Source organism: Erythranthe guttata, chromosome 3 (assembly GCF_056151865.1).
Source record: "Erythranthe guttata isolate IM_541 chromosome 3, IM_541, whole genome shotgun sequence".
Classification (NCBI taxonomy): Eukaryota; Viridiplantae; Streptophyta; class Magnoliopsida; order Lamiales; family Phrymaceae; genus Erythranthe; species Erythranthe guttata.
The window spans coordinates 13,494,845-13,512,504 of NC_142535.1; the positions used below are offsets into that span (position 1 = coordinate 13,494,845).

At 35.6% G+C, this 17,660-nt stretch overlaps 4 protein-coding genes across 4 annotated transcripts; 3 read left to right on the forward strand and 1 right to left on the reverse strand.

Moving 5' to 3' along the window:
* Positions 1 to 624: 624 nt before the first annotated feature.
* LOC105971296 (SUMO-conjugating enzyme SCE1) lies at positions 625 to 2,402 on the forward strand. The gene is made up of 5 exons (XM_012996142.2): positions 625 to 906; positions 996 to 1,079; positions 1,637 to 1,789; positions 1,865 to 1,978; positions 2,074 to 2,402. The coding sequence occupies exons 1-5, from the start codon at positions 838 to 840 to the stop codon at positions 2,134 to 2,136; spliced, it is 483 nt and encodes a 160-aa protein (XP_012851596.1). The 5' UTR covers positions 625 to 837; the 3' UTR covers positions 2,137 to 2,402.
* Positions 2,403 to 3,808: 1,406 nt separating this feature from the next.
* LOC105971322 (SUMO-conjugating enzyme SCE1) lies at positions 3,809 to 5,220 on the forward strand. Its single transcript, XM_012996170.2, has 5 exons — positions 3,809 to 3,953; positions 4,078 to 4,161; positions 4,556 to 4,708; positions 4,788 to 4,901; positions 4,990 to 5,220. The coding sequence occupies exons 1-5, from the start codon at positions 3,885 to 3,887 to the stop codon at positions 5,050 to 5,052; spliced, it is 483 nt and encodes a 160-aa protein (XP_012851624.1). The 5' UTR covers positions 3,809 to 3,884; the 3' UTR covers positions 5,053 to 5,220.
* A 259-nt stretch (positions 5,221 to 5,479) lies between these two features.
* On the reverse strand, positions 5,480 to 9,215 carry LOC105971459 (hypothetical protein). Its single transcript, XM_012996312.2, has 2 exons — positions 8,008 to 9,215; positions 5,480 to 6,111 (listed from the first exon to the last, which is right to left on the reverse strand). Exons 1-2 carry the CDS (start codon positions 8,945 to 8,947, stop codon positions 5,600 to 5,602), a joined length of 1,452 nt encoding a protein of 483 aa, XP_012851766.2. The 5' UTR covers positions 8,948 to 9,215; the 3' UTR covers positions 5,480 to 5,599.
* A 5,090-nt stretch (positions 9,216 to 14,305) lies between these two features.
* On the forward strand, positions 14,306 to 15,926 carry LOC105971424 (C2H2-like zinc finger protein). The gene has a single exon (XM_012996277.2). The coding sequence runs from the start codon at positions 14,421 to 14,423 to the stop codon at positions 15,630 to 15,632; it is 1,212 nt and encodes a 403-aa protein (XP_012851731.2). The 5' UTR covers positions 14,306 to 14,420; the 3' UTR covers positions 15,633 to 15,926.
* The last annotated feature ends 1,734 nt before the right edge of the window (positions 15,927 to 17,660 follow it).

A 17,660-nucleotide genomic window follows, 5' to 3' on the forward strand; every position in this document is an offset into this window, starting at 1 on the left:
TTAGTGTAGATCATTGGTTTCAAATACACATAATACATTATCTACCAAGACCTTATTTCTAAAATAAAGTCTGGTGTGTTGTTCTCAAACTCTCGAAAAAGTTCTCGACCCCAACCTAGATAGATTATATAAATTCACTAGATACTTCTCTATTTATCTCTTCTCTAAAATCTCTATTTTCCAAAAATGTGTGTGATAACACTAAACGAAAAAGTTAGCAATTAACCTTTTTTTTTTGAATAATCGGCAATTAACTCGTTTTACATTGTTATGAATCTTATCATATTATGCTATCTTCTGAAGCCTCTGATTTGGTTGGGGAGATTAATCATAATTAACTAAATAATCGGACTTTGTTTGATGTTTGGTATCCTCAATAAAGAAAAATTATACTATCATTTCTTTTCTTGCATTTTAAGAAGTTTTTCTGTTGGACGTCGAGAGATCGAATAAAAATTGAGTTTTTATTAAATTATTTAATCTTATCTTGACAATCAACTTTCACATAAATATCTTAATATCTTATTAATGAAGACAAGCAAAAAAAAAAAAAAAAGAGAGAATTAAAAAAAAAAAAAAAAAAAAAAAAGTAAAGAAGGGGTAAATAATGGTAGAAAAGGAAATGAATTATACTGATTCATGGAAGCTACCCTTATTGACATAAACCCATCTCCCTTCTTCGAATCCAATTTTCCTCGAACACCAAAAGTCAATTCCTTTTACTTTATTTGCCTCCTCCTTCTCTCTCTCTCTCTCTCTCTACATACAAAATAAATAAATATATTTGTCAACTCAGATACTGAGAGCAGATTGAAAGCAAAGCAAAGCGAGAAGAGAATGTCAGGAGGCATAGCACGCGGTCGTCTCGCCGAGGAGCGCAAGTCATGGCGCAAGAATCACCCTCACGTTCGTTTTTTCTTCAATTATACTGCTTTTTTTGCCCTTTTCTGAGGTTTTCAATTTTTTCATTAATTTGGGGGAATTTTTGAATTTAGGGTTTTGTGGCTAAACCCGAGACGAGTCCAGATGGTACGGTTAATCTGATGGTTTGGCGCTGCGTCATCCCTGGTAAATCCGGTGTGAGTTTTTCTCTTTCTTTCTTTTTTTTTTAAATATGAGGAATTTTTAGTAAAGATTACTGCTTTTGTTTGATTCTGTGTGTGTGTGTGTGTGTGTGTGTGTGTGTGTGTGTGTGATAGAGTGTTAATAAGTAGCAATAAGAGCCATTGGTATGTTTTTTCTTCTGCTATCGTCTTATTTTCGTCCAAAATCGAAGATAGCTTCGTCGAACATGTCTCGAAAGATGCGTATTTCAAAAGAAGAATTTGAAATAAAGCAATGTATGTATGTATGTATATTAGTAGTTGATTTATGTCCGGGCACGAGTTTTTAAGAATTTCCAAACCGTAATATTGAATATAAATCGAAAAGTTCAAGAAACGCATATAACGACTGAAAATTAGGTTATGAAATATTAGCTTCTGCTTTTTCGTTTTCAGTTTGGAGCTATTCTTTTTATTGATTCAGTTTGTTAGTTGAACATTATTTGTAAAAAACAAGGTTAACATGGTTTTTAAAGAACATCAAACATCGAATCGAAATTTCTATAGGACTAAATTATTATTCCGATTTGCAGACGGATTGGGAAGGTGGGTATTATCCTCTGACGATGCACTTCAGTGAAGATTACCCGGGCAAACCACCGGAATGCAAATTCCCTCCGAATTTCTTCCACCCTAATGTATACTCTTCTGGTAGCGTATGCCTTTCCATCCTCAATGAAGCCCTTGTAAGTCACGTTTTTTTTTTTTTTTTTATTACAAATTATATTTCGCAAAACTTAATTTATTTTTTATGGAAATAGGGTTGGAGACCATCGATTACCGTGAAGCAAATTCTGGTCGGCATTCAAGATCTACTGGACAAGCCTAATCCAGATAGCGCTGCCCATCCATATAGCAATCAGCTTTTCCTAAAGGTTAAAGAACCGAGATTATTTTGGTTTTCTTGAAGTCTTTTAAAACGTTCTACGTTCGTGTGATTTGATGATGCTGTTTATTTTTTTGTTTGCAGCAACGTGACGAGTACAAGAAACAGGTGTGCCAGCTGGCGAAGCGATATCCAGCTCCTGCCTGATTAGTATTATTGGCATGATGTAATCAAATGAAGTGGTGTGTCATTTTTTTTCTTTTGCATAAATATCGGATAATATTTAGGGAGCTAAATCTGGTGTTGATATATCTGTTTGTGGTAGATTTGTGACTTCTGTGGTTTAGTTTCGGTTCTTAGTTAAGTAATTCTAATTCATGGTGAAAGTTGAAACACCAATCTTGTAATTTGTGGAATTCATGATTCCAGTATATTATGACTAAATTACTAAAGATTCCCCTTTTTTTCTTGTTTTTTTTTTTTTTTTTTTTAATTAATTAATTAATTTATTATTTTTTTTTTTTTTTTGCGTTGGAGTTTGATTTGCACAAGGGACACTTGGTAAATGTGACAGTTAGACGACTTTTATACATTGTAAATTTCAACGACAATTCTTTTGGTTGAAAATAATATTATTATTGAAAATACATGTTTTGAACTCAAGAACTCAATAGTTTTTTGTTAATGAAGCATGTCAAATTTTGCGATTCGACTTTATTTTGATATATTTTGAACTCGTGACAACTTTTAGTAGAAAAAATGGATTTTAATTTCGTAAATTGAGTATTTATGAACTTTCGAATGATAGTAAATGTCTAGAAGTCGACAGTATTTACGAAAATTAAGTGTGCACTGTTCACATGGACTTTTAGCCGATAAAAATTCACGATATTTTTGTCAAAAAAAAAAATATTGATGAAAGAAAAGGTTTGAGTGATTTTTGCCCTTTTAGTGATTATAGTAAAAAATAATTTATTTTAGATAAAAGTAACAAAGTAAAAGAGTGGCATTAATAAGAGATTTAATCCACTCAAGAATAATTCGATGGGATTGATTGAACCATAGTTTGAGAGATTATTGAAATTTACCTGATAAACACTTTAGATCGATCTATCTAAACTTATCACACACAGAAAAAGTAAAAAGAAAACGACCACATTAGGAAAAGTTCTTCTAAAAAAGAAAAAATAAATAAATAGAGAAGGATAAATTACGGTCACCAGTCAAATTACGAAAAAACCCTTCTTGTTTGGGTAATAAAACTTAACTATGTATCTTCTTACACGTGCACTCTTATGGTGTCAAATTCAACATAATCTTCTAGTTTGTACTTATTTTGTGTAAAAACGTAATTTCTGATGCACCACAATCTGATATTTACAAGTCAATAGACACATTCTCTGATCATCTTGTTTCAAAATATAGAGCTCGAAAGGGGTAAAACGGGTACAAAGTGGAGAATATTCCACATAATCTAGAAGATTACGTTAAATCAATCTGACACCACAAGAGTAAACCGTAAGAAAATTCATAGTTGATGGGTGATTGTAACTTATAGTAATTATCCACACATAAGAATTGTTTTTTTCGTAATTCAACCTTACTCAGGGTTCCGTAATTTATCCTCAAAAAAAAAAAAAAACATTAGAAAAAGTTAAATAAGAAAAAAAATAGGATAAGAAAGAAATTAATTGCTGATTCATGAAACCTAAACCTAATTAATTCTCAGACGAATCCCATTTCCCTCGGAAACCCACTAGTCAAGTTCATTTACACTTCTTCTTTCACACCTATTCATATTTTCATATCTACTATATATTTCATTTTCCTTCTATCTTTTTTGTATCTATATATATATATATATATATATATATATATATATATATATACACACACACACACATATATCGTTTCTCTGAGAGCAGAGTGAAACAGAAGCAGAGAGCTAAAAGAGAATGTCGGGAGGCATAGCACGTGCTCGTCTTACCGAGGAGCGCAAAGCATGGCGCAAGAATCACCCTCACGTTCGATTTTTTTATTATTCAATTTATTATTATTATTATTATTTGTATTATTTCCCATAATCATTTCTCGTGTTTTCGATTTTTTTTTTAATTCATAATATATATTTGGGAATTTTTGGTTTAGGGTTTTGTGGCGAAACCCGAGTCCGGTGCAGACGGATCGGTTGATCTGATGGTGTGGCATTGCCTCATCCCTGGTAAACCTAATGTGAGTTTCTAGGATTATCGAACTAGGGTTGGATGTTGTCATTCGATTTGTAATCTATGGCTCGTTTGGTTGGGGAGATTAGCCATGATTAACTAAATAACTGAACTGTGTTTTGATGTTTTGTATCCTGAATTATAACTTGTCGGATCGACCCGCATATATTATGTTAGGCATATTGTCCTTCCTAGGTCTACTAATACAATTGGATTATATATCTTGTCAACCAAACGAGACCTTAATATACCGAATGTATGATGTGTTCAACTATGAATGGTTTGGCCCTAGTTAAGAACACTCTTTGTTACGAAGCATGTTATCGAATTACATATGTAAAAATAATTATAAAAAAAATAAAATAATCCGATATTTAAAACCTCGATTTTTCGATTTGCAGACCGATTGGGAAGGAGGGTATTATCCGCTGACGATGCACTTCAGCGAAGACTACCCTATCAAACCTCCGAAATGCAAGTTCCCTCCTAATTTCTTCCACCCTAATATATACCCTTCTGGTACCGTATGCCTCTCGATTCTCAATGAAGACAGTGTAAGTATTTTTCCCATTAATTCAAATGTATATTCGCGAAATTGTTTTTTATTTTTAAAATTATTTATTGATTTATTAGGGTTGGAGACCGGCAATTACGGTGAAGCAAATTCTTGTCGGCATTCAAGATCTACTTGACTTGCCCAATCCAAGTGATCCGGCTCAAACCGATGGCTATCAGATTTTCATTCAGGTTCCAGATTCTTTTTGTAATTTAAATATTTTATTTCGTAATATTATTCGATGCGCTTAACTTTTGTAGTATGTTTGTATTTTTGCAGGAACCCGACGAGTACAAGAAACGCGTGCGACAACAGGCGAAGCAATATCCGTCACCTGTCTAGATAATATCGGTATGCACTTTTGCATTAGTATCAAGATAAAACATTCGAAGTCGTGTGCTATTTCGGGAACTAAATTTTTGTGTAGATATATTATCCGTTTTGTCGTAGATTTTGCGACTTATGGTTTGATTTCATTGCTCGGCTATTTCAACTTCATGGTAGTAAAAATACAATATTTTTCGTGTTTTTCTAGTACATGCACCACAAAGATATCCAAAAAATCGATTCTTTGCCTCAATTCATCGCACAAATAAAAAAATTCCGAAAATTTAGTGATGTAAAGTAGTTAGGGAGGGAGATCTTCCCTACTATACAAGACAATTTCAAACAATTTACCCTCCGATTCTTGATCGTATTCTGGAACTAAATCTTGTGGTAGATTTTGCGACTTAAGGTATAATTTCGTTGCTCGATTATTTCAACTTCATGGTAGTAAAAATCCAATCTTTTTGAGTATATATATTGAGTAGACGCACCACAACAAAGTTAAACAATTGATACTTTGCCTCAATTCGTCGCACAAATAAATAAATTTCCGAAAAAAACACTATTGATGTAAAGTAGTATAGGGAGACCTTCCGCTACTATCCAAGACAATTTCGAACAAATCGCCCTCCGATTCTTGATCGTACTCGATATCTCTAATACTATTCACCGTGTTATTGTTACTTCTATTTGCACTTCTTTGTTGCCAATGAGAATCGATCCTGCCCATCGAGAAAAGCTCCCTACTGTCTTCTTCGTAACTTAAGGCGGGAGAATTCGAATAGGGTCCGCCTATAAAGCACGGATTTCGTGTTCTTGTTAGATTTGCCGGTGCAAATCGAAAAGGGCTTTGACCGAGATTTATTAATATTGTGATATCTGCCGTGTTTGATGATGCTATTGTAGGATACAGAGGAGAAGCGAATTCGTCTCTCTTGCAACTGATTTCGTGTACTAGTTGTGAGTTGACCGTGAACAATACTTTTTTCTGGCTCGGATTGTATCCGCAGCCGATTACATTTTCGGCTTTTCCTCCCCATTCGTTTGTTTCCGATTCGGAAACGAGCTTTGTTCCTGAGGAAGGAAAAATAATTTTGATTTTAGGTGATTGGTTAAACACTATTTACAAAAAAAAAAAGAAAGAATAAATGAACTTTGTAAATTACAAATATCATTCTAATTGGTACAATGAATTAAGTAAGTCTAAAAGATTAAAGAGATGGGAATATTCTCTTATTCCAAGTTCATCCAAACAACTGACTATTCAATAAAAATAAATTATTGTTTAATTTTCAATCCTAATAATTGTTTTTAATTATTGGGAATATATTTAGGTAGAACATAATGCAGGTTCATAAATAATTGTTTTGACTTGATTATGTATGTTTGTCTGATGCTGCAAGTAACCTACTACAATATCTAAATAATTAAACATATATGAAAAAAATAACATTAATTTTGTCAATTTGGTCTGTATTATATATATGACCTTCAAGTTTGTGACACCTGCCATGTTAAATAAAAGCAGATGTGGCAATATTAGAAAAGTTGGAATCACTATTTAAATGCATGTATGACGAGCTGCTACATTTGATAAGTTGTTTTTAGAGTTTATAAGCTGTTACGTTTTACTTTTAGAATTGTTTTTAAAGTGTACAGATAATGATTTTATAAGCTATTTTTACTCATTACAGGATCTTAAATAAAAATGTGGGATAACGGTACTTTTCGAAAAAAATCTTAATTGCTCACCAACAACTTATTTTTCTAAAATTTAAAATTTCCTTAAAAAAATACCAAACACGCTCGAAGAGCTTATAACCTCTTAAACATCATGTGAACTCTTTTTAAACAGCTTATAAGCTTAATCAAATGCTCTCTAAGTTGAAGCTTCTAATAAACATTAAAATACTCGATTATTTTCAGTTGCTACTTATTATTGGTCTTGTAGATACTACATTTGGCAAACTCCATCTGAGTAATTATTTAGGCAAAATCGAACATGAATATGTAGTCGTGTAAAACGTGTAATGGAAAAAAAAAAAAAACACGTACAAAATCGCATTGTACTCGATGAAATTCATCGGATATAGGATAGAATAAGCCCTTATTCTTGGTGTGGAATTTCTCATTTTTCAGAGCAAAAAGACGCACTAAAATTTGAAAAAGTTTCCTAAATTCACAAAAATGATGAACAATTTGATAAAAAAGTAATGGTTATAACAGCTCAGAAATATCCTATACAATAAGTGGAGCTGCTCCATTATCTCAATTTGCACATTGCCTTTGCATTAAAAAGGACAAAAAATCATATAGGTGACCTTATGGTCTAGTATAATAGTCTGTAAATTATACAAGAGATATAAATTACACTATGTTAACAATGTGTGACAAGTTCGATCCATTGACCATCGGCAATGGAATTCGAACTTGGGTGAAATAACGCAAACTCACTCATTACAACAACTAGACCGTCCCCTTTAACAGACAACCTCACGAAAAGGATATTTATGTCATTTTAACTGAAAATTGCAGAAAAAAATCGCAAATTCCATGATGAACTTCAAAGGGTCTTCTGGCTTTTGACCTATTAGTCATGGTAGATTACGCTCATCCATAAGGTAAGATTAAATTACGACAAAACCCCTATTTTCTGGTTAGTTACAATCATCCCTCAAGTATGTATTGTTTTCCAAAAACTTCTTAATGCAATGGGTAAATTTGACACCGTGAAAATGAACGTGTAAGATAATATATAGTTAAGGACTTGTTATAAACTTATAACTATCCAAACACAAAAGCTTTTTTCGTAATTTAATCTTACCCTACATACCTGCAGTTAGTTATTATATGTTTGATTTGTGGTAATAAAAACATTATAATGAGTTGTTGACAAGTCCAATAAATGCAGGCAAAAAAAACAAAATGCAAACGTCAAAATTATAAATGCAGGTAAAACAAAAAACTGACCATCAAGATAGACCGAGCCACTCGAATTGAAACCAATAGACCCCGGAAAACTGCCCGGAAATCTCACCGGAAAATGGCCGCCGGCGACCAGCCCCACACACAGTGAAACACCTTCATTCCTCACACCCTGTTTCTTCGCAATTTTCGACACAGCTTCTTCGATCTTGGTGCTGCTCCTCTGGCTATGGCTGCTCTTAACATGGCCCAAAGAATCACCACTGCTGCTGTTCTTCGCATTAAAATCTTCGCCGATGAGTTTGATTCTATCACCCTCCAATTTTCCCGACTCGTCGCGATCGTACGCATTTTCACTACTCGACAAAATCGTGACCTCGAAGTAGGCTTCTTGCGGGAAAGACGCGTTCCCCAAATTCGGGCCGGGCAGAGGCAGGCCCGCCCTGACCGCCGACACGGCGGGCCCCGCCGTGGAACCGCCGTTTGATGCATTCAGTCTGATTTTCTGCATGAAATCGGCCGATCCTTCGCAGACTTCCCAACCAATCTCGATGTTGTTGTTGTTATTATTATTATTCGTCTCGACGCCGGCGGCACGATCGCCGCCGCCGCCGCCGCACGAGCCGAGGAGGGACCTAGCGGCGACGGCGGAAGGCGGCGGCGATGGAGGAGTGAAGGCTGTGACGAAGGCGAATCTTGACCACCCATTTTCGACTGCTTCGGTGACGTAGGAAGGATGATCGGCCCAACTGAAGGCTGGGTTGTTATCTTTCCGGTGGTGGTGGTGGTGGTGGTGGTGGTTGTGGGCCGGGCTGACCTGATGGAGCCTGGCGATTCCGCTCTGCAAAGTCCGGTCTCTTTCCGGCGGGTCGGAATCTCTTGGGTTTTTGCGGCGGAAGCATTTCTTGATTATTAGAAGAATTACAAGAGCGAGAATTCCGGTAGAAACTGCTATCAGAGCTACGTATAGCCATCCGATGATCATATTTTTTCTCCGATGAACAAAAAAAAGAAAAAAGAAAAAAAAAAAACACCTAGGTATGGTGTTTGTGTGTTTTTTTATTTTCCATGTACAATTGTTGTTTGTCTTAAAAGAAATGGGTTTTAGGAGAGCGTTGACTGTGACTGATTCAAGAAAGGCTTAACAACAGAGACCAGAATGAGAGGAGAGAGAGAATTGTAGAGAGAGAAAGACGAAAGAATTAGATATGTGAATTAAAGTGGGGGAATATTAATTTGTTGACACGGATCACATTTAAATTAGCAGCTTTCTTTATTGACCTTTCTCCTAATCCCTCTCAATAAATATATATAAATTTATTGCGTCTGTGTGTGTATGTGTATATATATGTAGTTGTTTAAAACCGACACCATTTGTTTATGCATAAAGATAGTGTTTGTTGAGCCATTCTTGATTTTCAAAGGAGAGAGAGAGAGAGGGACATGAATAATTCGTGTGATTTAAAACTTGTCTTTGTTGGGATATTGTTTGGATAGCGTGACGAGACATTAATTAAAGTGAGATCGGGCGTTACTTAAAACAAATACAAAAGATTGGGAGAAATAAACGTCAAGGAACAAAACACTTTTTTTGGGATAAAACATAGTACAAGTTTTTTGCCATGTAAAATTAGAATTTTGTGATCGTGATTATTTGGTGTAGCGAGGTTCGTTCGAGAGTAGATGTTTTTGAATATATATTTATTGTATTAGATGGTGCGAGAAGAAGTGGTGCGCGGAAATTGACATGAAAGAACACTTTATGAGTGATATTTTTCAAAAAATATGCAGCTTATAATATGTCTTGCTTGTAGGTGTTATCATACATCACACACGTTTACCCTAGTAATTAGATCGCCCCTCAAGGAGCTAAGAGGAAACCTAAGGATCTATAGGTCGGAATAAGATGAGAATGAGCTCAGAGCTCGCCTCAGTCACAATGACATTCGACATGATGAGACAATGAGACATTTCTCAAAATAGGTGTGGTTCCCGCGAGCTGTCAGACCAGTTAGGCATAAATACAGCCTCCATCTGAGAAGGAGGTACTCACTTATCCCCACCCCATTTTCACACGTTCAATAGAAGCCTAAATACTCCTCTCTATATCCCCTGCGTTTCTCTGATTTTTCAGTGACTAGATCGTCGGAGAATGAAGCCGTTGTCTCCTATGTCTGATGCAAAAGAGCCCGGTTCCAGCACAGTTGGGGTCCTCTCTATATCGGAGTTTACTTAAAACAAATACAAAAGGTGGGAGAAATAAATGTTAAGGAACAAGACACCTTTTTTGGGGGATAAAACATATATAGTACTAGTTTTATGCCATGTAAAATTAGAATTTGGTGATCTTGATTATCTCGGGTAGTAAGGGACATTCGAGAGTAGATGTTTTGAATGTATATTTGACGTATTAGGTGGAGATCGTCGTCTCTTTTTATGATTTTTATCAAATTTCTTTTGGGATATCTTATAGCTTTTAGGACATTTTTAGTTGGGTGGTTTGGATAGATAGCTATGGATGGGATATGGTATACATGGACTAAATTGTTGATTCACAGTGAGTAATCCATTATTTAGTTGGAGTTATGGGGGAGAAACTAATAATACCTGCAATAATAATATCATTTTTTGTTTAGGTGATAACACTGTTTTCTATGAATTTTTAAGGTAAATTACTGGTTTGCCCCTTTTAATACATTTATTAATTAATCGATTATCTCTCTCTATCAATACATCTCCCTCTTCTTCATTTAGATTTGGGTACAATCTTCTGCAGAAGAAACCCTAAATTCTCCAATAATTTGCTCTTTTTATTTTATTTTATTTTTATATTTTTCTTTTCTCGGGATCATAATTATATAAAAGCTGGTGTATGTTCATATCTCGTAATGAGCACTAGCAGCGTTAATTCTCGAAAGAATTCGCGTAACAAAGCCGCTGAGGAATTCAGTTCATATGGGATGTCTATGTCTTGAATTTGGCCTCGGCCTCCTGCTTCTTGGCGTTTTTGTCGGGATGCCAAATCATGGCGAGGCGGCAGTAAGCTTTCATGAAGTCTTCGTTGCTGGCGTTACGGTTCGTTTTTCGGATGTTGTAGTTATCAATCCCCATATCTGGGTTCCGATTTCGATTGTTGAAATTGGGGCGCTTTTTTTATTTTTTTATTTTTTAATTCCTGTTACAGGAAGTGATTGATTGCATATGTGAGAGGAGGAGGGCGGTGGTGGTGGGTGGGGCTGCGGTGGTTAAAATTGAGAGTAGTAAAGAAATTGGGTTTGAACAAGGAAGGTGGTGACGAGGTGTGAGATTGGGAAGAAGGAAGAAGGTGGGGTTATTTTTTTAATTTTGTTCATATGAGTTTTTACCTGAAAAAAACTAGGGCACGATGCAAGAAAGGAGAAGATGAAGATTGTAGTATTTATACCTATTAATTTCGTAATTAATGTATTTTCGAAGGATATTTTCAACATTACACATGGATTATAAAAGAGGATTTAATGTGATAACTAGTCAAACCAACTTTGGCTTGATTAACAATAATTCGAATAGAGTATTATATGGGTGGGCCCAACAGTCAAGGATGGTTAACTCAAGCAAACCAAACGTTGTACAAAACGGTACAACCCATCCCATCCCTTGTGATACCCCCAACCAAAGAGGCCCTTAGAGTATTTGAAGACCCTTTTTGCGATTATTTGAGAAATTTAGGATTTTTTTTATAATTCTATAAACTTGAATGATTTTTTTTGCCCTTTTCAGAAGTTAAAGGGGCTTTATGCCTTTTTCTAACTTCTATTTGAAATCTTAATTCAAAAAATCCAAGGGACTCAATAGCAAATTCGTGAAACTTATTTATGAAACTCAAGTTTTCTTCCCATAGCTTGGTGGTTCACTACTCCTACTCTACCGGGGACTTTGCTAATTACCATCACCATTTTCAACATTTATCATTGAAGTGAGAGGAGACATGGGCTTTTGTTGGCGGCCATGCAAGAGGAGTTGGTGGGAGAGAGTTGTCGTCGGCGGCGCGAATAACATCGATTTGGATGACGCGGTAGGTGTAGGGTTGGTAGGCGGCGTGGTCGGAAGATGGTTGCGACGCGTCTAGGGTAGGTTGGTTGGTAGCAAAGGTGCTCGGGACGCGGCATGAGGTGGAGTGGTGCGCGGCAATTGGCATGTAGGAACATTTTATCAATGGTATTTAAAAAAAAAAACATGTAGCTTAATAAGATGTCTTGCTTGTAGGTGTTATCATGCATCACACATTTATCCTAGTAATTAATTAGAGCCTTAATCTAAGGAGGTACTCACTTATCTCCACCCCATTTTCACGCGTTTTCAATAGAAGCATAAACACTCCTCTCTATATCCCCATGCGTTTCTCGGATTTTTCAGCGACTAGATCGTCATAGTGCTAATGTTGGGGAATGACCCTTCATCGCTCCCTTTTTCCAGGTCTCCTCTGTCCGACGCAAAAGAGCCCGGTTCCAGGACACTTGGGGTTCGATTTCGACACCTTGGCAGTATAAATCCAATTCGATTTAAAATGTTTTTTTAAATGAATAGTCAATTCCAACTTTGATTAAGAAAATAAAAAAAAATGATTATTTTTTTTATTTTTTTTAAAAATCTGAATTTTCGAAAATTTTATTCCTTTTTAGAAAAATGGAAATTGTACCGAATTTTCAATTTTTGGAAGATTCTAGAAAACCGGAATTTTTCCCGAATATTCAGAATTTTAAAAGATATACAATTTTCATTTTATCCTGCTACATTTTTCGATTATTCCACATAATGCATATAAATCTTATTGAAAAAATGGAAATTGGATTTCAATAAAAAAAAATGGAAATTGGAATGAGAAATTAAAAAATCAAATTTAATTTTGAACCCTATTGGAGTTATAATTTGGTTTGACATAGAACTTGTGATTTTATTCCAATTGAAATTTTGAATCCTATTGGAGTTAGATTGAAATTTTGAATCCTAAAAAGGTTAATTAGGGTGCAAAGTGCCAAATAAATAGTAATTAAAGGGAGCATTCCGTTATTGTTTTAAGGGTAAATTACAAACACCCCCCTGAGGTGTGACCAAATTACAAAAACACCCCTCTTGTTTGGATAATTACAACCACCCCCCTCAACTCATCAAATTTAATGGAATCTTCGAGATTGTATGGAATATTATCACTTTTGTACCCGTTTTATCCCATTCAAACTCTACATTATGAAGCAAGATGACCATAATATGTGATTTTTAGCTTGTATATATCAGTTTGTGGTGCATCGGAAACTGTATTTTTTACACAAATAGTACAAACTAGAGCACATTTCACGGAATCTAGATGACTATGTTGAATTTGGCACCATAAAGGTAAGAAAAAATCATAGTTGAGGGGGTAGATGTAATTATCCAAACAAGAGGGGTTTTTTTATAATTTGACCATACCTCAGGGGGGTGTTTGTAATTTACCCTTGTTTTAAAGTTAAGGATGCAAAGTGCGAATGACACGTAGTTTGAGGATGCGAGTGCCAATTACCCAATATCTTCTTTGTTGATGATAATAATAAGGACAAAATGCACTTTACCCCCTTAAAAAATCAACTTTTTGCACTTTCCCCCCTGAAAATATATAAAAGAGACTTTCCCCCTTCAAAATATAAAACTAGGAGCAGTTTGCCCCGAAAATGTATTCCGTTCAGAATTTCGCCGGATTTCAATAATGCGGCAGGGTAATTTCGTCATTTACATTTAAATGTCATTTTATATTTATTTTTTATTTTTTGATTTTTTATTTTCCCGCTTATATTCCATTTTTTATCAATGCCTTTCTCCTCAAATCGAATTAGGGAAACCTAGAGTTTTCTTTTTCCCAAAACTCAAATCCAGCAGCGACAATCTCTCCAAATTGAATCCGCCAACTTAGGGTTCTTCTTTTCAAAATCAAATCGAATCAGCGGCCATCTCTTCTCCATCGACCGGTCAAAAGATTCATTAAAGGTAATATTTTTATCCATTTCTACGCGAAACTGGATTCGCGAATCAGGCTAGCTCTTCTCCATCGATTGTTGATGATTATTATTTGTCTTTATTTATTTTTCGAACATTTACTAAAGCTTTAGTGGGTAATTAGTTTGAATTATTAAATTGATAATGTTTGAATTTGTGTGTACTGTGTGTTTTAGGTAGTTTGAATTATTAAATTATGGACAAAAGTTGATTCTGGGGCAATGTGCTCACTATTTTGGATTTTGAAGGGGCAGTGTCTCTTTTGTATATTTTCAGGGGGGAAAGTGCAAAAAGTTGATTTTGTAAGGGGGTGAAGTGCATTTTGTCCTAATAATAATAAGACTGAAAAAAGATGATCCAGAACCAAAAATGAAAAATGGAGGCCTACTCCCCTCACGCTAGTAGTACCTTCTCCACTCTCTCAGAATCAAGCTCCGAAATCCATAACAATGGCGATTTTAATCAATTCGATTGCCCAATTTCCCCTCAAACCCCAATTCACCTTCAAAACCCCCTCTCAAAATCTCGCCTTTAATTTCAACCCACCCACAACTCCGGCCACCACCAAACCCCATCAATGGCGGCGGCGCGCCATAAAATCCTGCATTCCGAGTCCAGACATCGACATGGTTCGGACAAAAGCCGGAGTGTACGCCGCGAAGGCGAAGAAAGTGGTGGTCCTCTGGGATTTGGACAACAAGCCGCCGCGGGGTCCGCCGTACGAGGCGGCGATGGCTCTCAAAACCCTAGCCCAGAGATTCGGCGACGTCGTCGACATGGCGGCGTACGCCAACCGCCACGCCTTCATCCACCTCCCCCAGTGGGTGGTGGAGGAGCGCCGCCAGAGCCGCAGCCTCGATTTCCTCGAACGGAAAGGCCTCGCCGCCCCGCCGGAACCCTACGTATGCTCCGTCTGCGGCCGAAAATGCAAAACAAATATGGATTTAAAAAAACACTTCAAACAGCTTCACGAGAGAGAGAGGCAGAAGAAACTGAACAGAATGAGAAGCCTCAAGGGCAAGAAACGACAGCGTTTTAAAGAAAGATTCATCGAGGGCAACGAGAAGTACAACGAGGCGGCCCGGAATCTGTTAACCCCGAAAACCGGGTACGGGTTGGCCCAGGAGCTTAGACGGGCCGGAGTGTACGTCAAGACCGTGCAGGACAAGCCGCAGGCGGCCGATTGGGCGTTGAAGAAGCAAATGCTGCACTCGATGAATCGAGGGGTCGATTGGATTGTTCTCGTGTCGGACGATTCGGATTTCTCGGAGACTTTGAGGAAAGCGAGGGAGGCTAACTTGGGTACCGTGGTGGTGGGCGATAGGGGTAGGGCGCTTGGGCGGAACGCGGATGTGTGGGTCCCGTGGATTGGAGTTGAGAACGGTGAGATTAAGGAGAGTGATTTGGAGTTGAAGAGTAAAGAATGGAGGGAAGATTCGGACGAGAGAAGTGGGTTTTCGGTTAGTGAGTTTGACGGGGGTTTAGTGGAGGATTTGAGTTTGGATGAATTTATCGGGGGTTCGGAGTTTGTTGGTTTGAGAATTTCTTCGTTTGATGAAGGAGAGGATGAATATGAGTACGATGACGACGAGGATAGTGATGTCGATGAGGAGGAAGGAGATTACTCTATTGATAGTGACGATGAAGATATATTATTTTGATGTAAACTATCGTTTGCCGGAAATTGGGCAAAGATTGGGTTTTTTTAATTTTTGGACAATGATTCTTGAAATAATGCTTTGATCGAACGAAGTGTGTGACAGTTGTTACAATGTGGAGGCAATTAATCGGTTCGGGAGCTTGAAATCTTGATATGTGATGTCATCCTAGCGTATTTCGGGTTTGCTTTCTTCGCCCTAATACTTAAGGTTCTTTTAATCTTCAAAGAAACATATGCACTACATGCAATATAATTGAAGAAACAAAGTAAAATATTTCGAATGATGCTTATACAATGTAATGGCTCGTGTCTAAAGTCATTGGTAGTGAATATGGTGGAAGATTGATACGACAAATTATATCGACTGCAGCGCACGGTAGTATTTGAATAGAATTTATTTACTAATACGTTAATTGATTTTCAGCGTTTCTTGTCGTCGCATGAATAGGAAATTGCAACGTGATCATCGACCATTGATTGCAATAGCAACTTCGAAAAGTCTGTTTTGTTGTAAATTAGACTAATGTATTTTTGTTCGTGTTGAAATATGCACATCGTCTTAGATTTATATATTTTACTATTTGATTAGCGGTTTCCCCATTAGAAGAGATACATATTTCGTTCTTTTGAGTCTCCCACCGGTTTTTTATGTCAGTTTTGTCGGAACAAATTTGGGTTCGATTTTCTCGAAGGGGGTTGTTTGCAAATTATCGAAGTAGTATGGTGAAAATAGATCTCGCATTTATTGATTGAATCCACGTTGAAGACTATTTTATTTTACTAGATTCTTTTTCTTCCTGCAATTGTCTTGCTTGGGGGTGTGATCGAGCTGAGCTCGTCAGAGTTTCGAGGCTCAAGCTCAAGCTCGTGTCCAATTTTGCGAGCTCGAGCTCATCGAGCTTTTCATTTTCCAGGTTCAAGCTCAGCTCATTTTGTTAATTTTTAGTTTTATCTAATTTTTATGTTAATATTGCTATATTTTATCAGTATAAATTAAAACAATATATTTTTTAATTCTTATATGTATTTATTTAATATTATTTTTGTTACTATGTATACTATTTAAATAAAAATAAATAAATCTGTTGAACAACTATAATCAGGCTCGAGTTCGAGCTTTTATCGAGTCGACTCGTCGAGCTCAGCTTGTAGAAATGTATTTATTACATCTAATCTTTATTTTATTCAAATAAAATATAAATTCTTTATTCATATATTATATTTTTCATTCTTTTATTAATATGTTTTTGTTGGCACTTGCCAATAAATATTTATTTATAATTATGTCAATACATATGTTTTTTTTTTTTTATTGAGTAACAATACATATGTTATCAATACAAAAAAATAGACATTATTGGAAAGTATAATGAATAAATTCGCCTAAAGTGGGCTTCCCTTTGAAGTGATTTCGCGCCAATAAGTTTTATAAGTTAACAAAACATATTTCATGATAAATTGAGGAATAACTGTTGAGGTTTACTGGAGAATTAGGAGTAGCCCAAAACCAAGGATTATAGGGCCTGTGCTCAGAGCAATTTTTGGGGCAATTTTTTTTTTCTTTTTCATATAATATTATTATTTTGTATTTCTGTAAAACTAGATTATACACTTTAACACAAAATATTATAATAAGAAAAAGAATAATAAAATATAATTCCATAATTTATTAAAAAATAAAAATGAATCATTTATAACAAAATTACAAATCATTTTTTTTTTTAAATTTGGGTACTTAATAATTTAATCACAAATGGTATTAAAACATCTATTTTCATTTTGTTAATAGAATCAACGCGTGTTTTAGACATGTATATATCACACAGACTAATTATTATAAATATGTTTCTAATATTCATTTTATTAAAAATAATTAAATTTTAGTTCAAATATATAATATTTTGTGTTAATGATTAGTTTTTATTTTTCCCTAACAAATATTGAAGTATAATCATTTCATGATACATGTTATAAAAAACGAACATTTCTTTAACAAAATCAAATATTGTTTAAGAACAACTATTAAAAG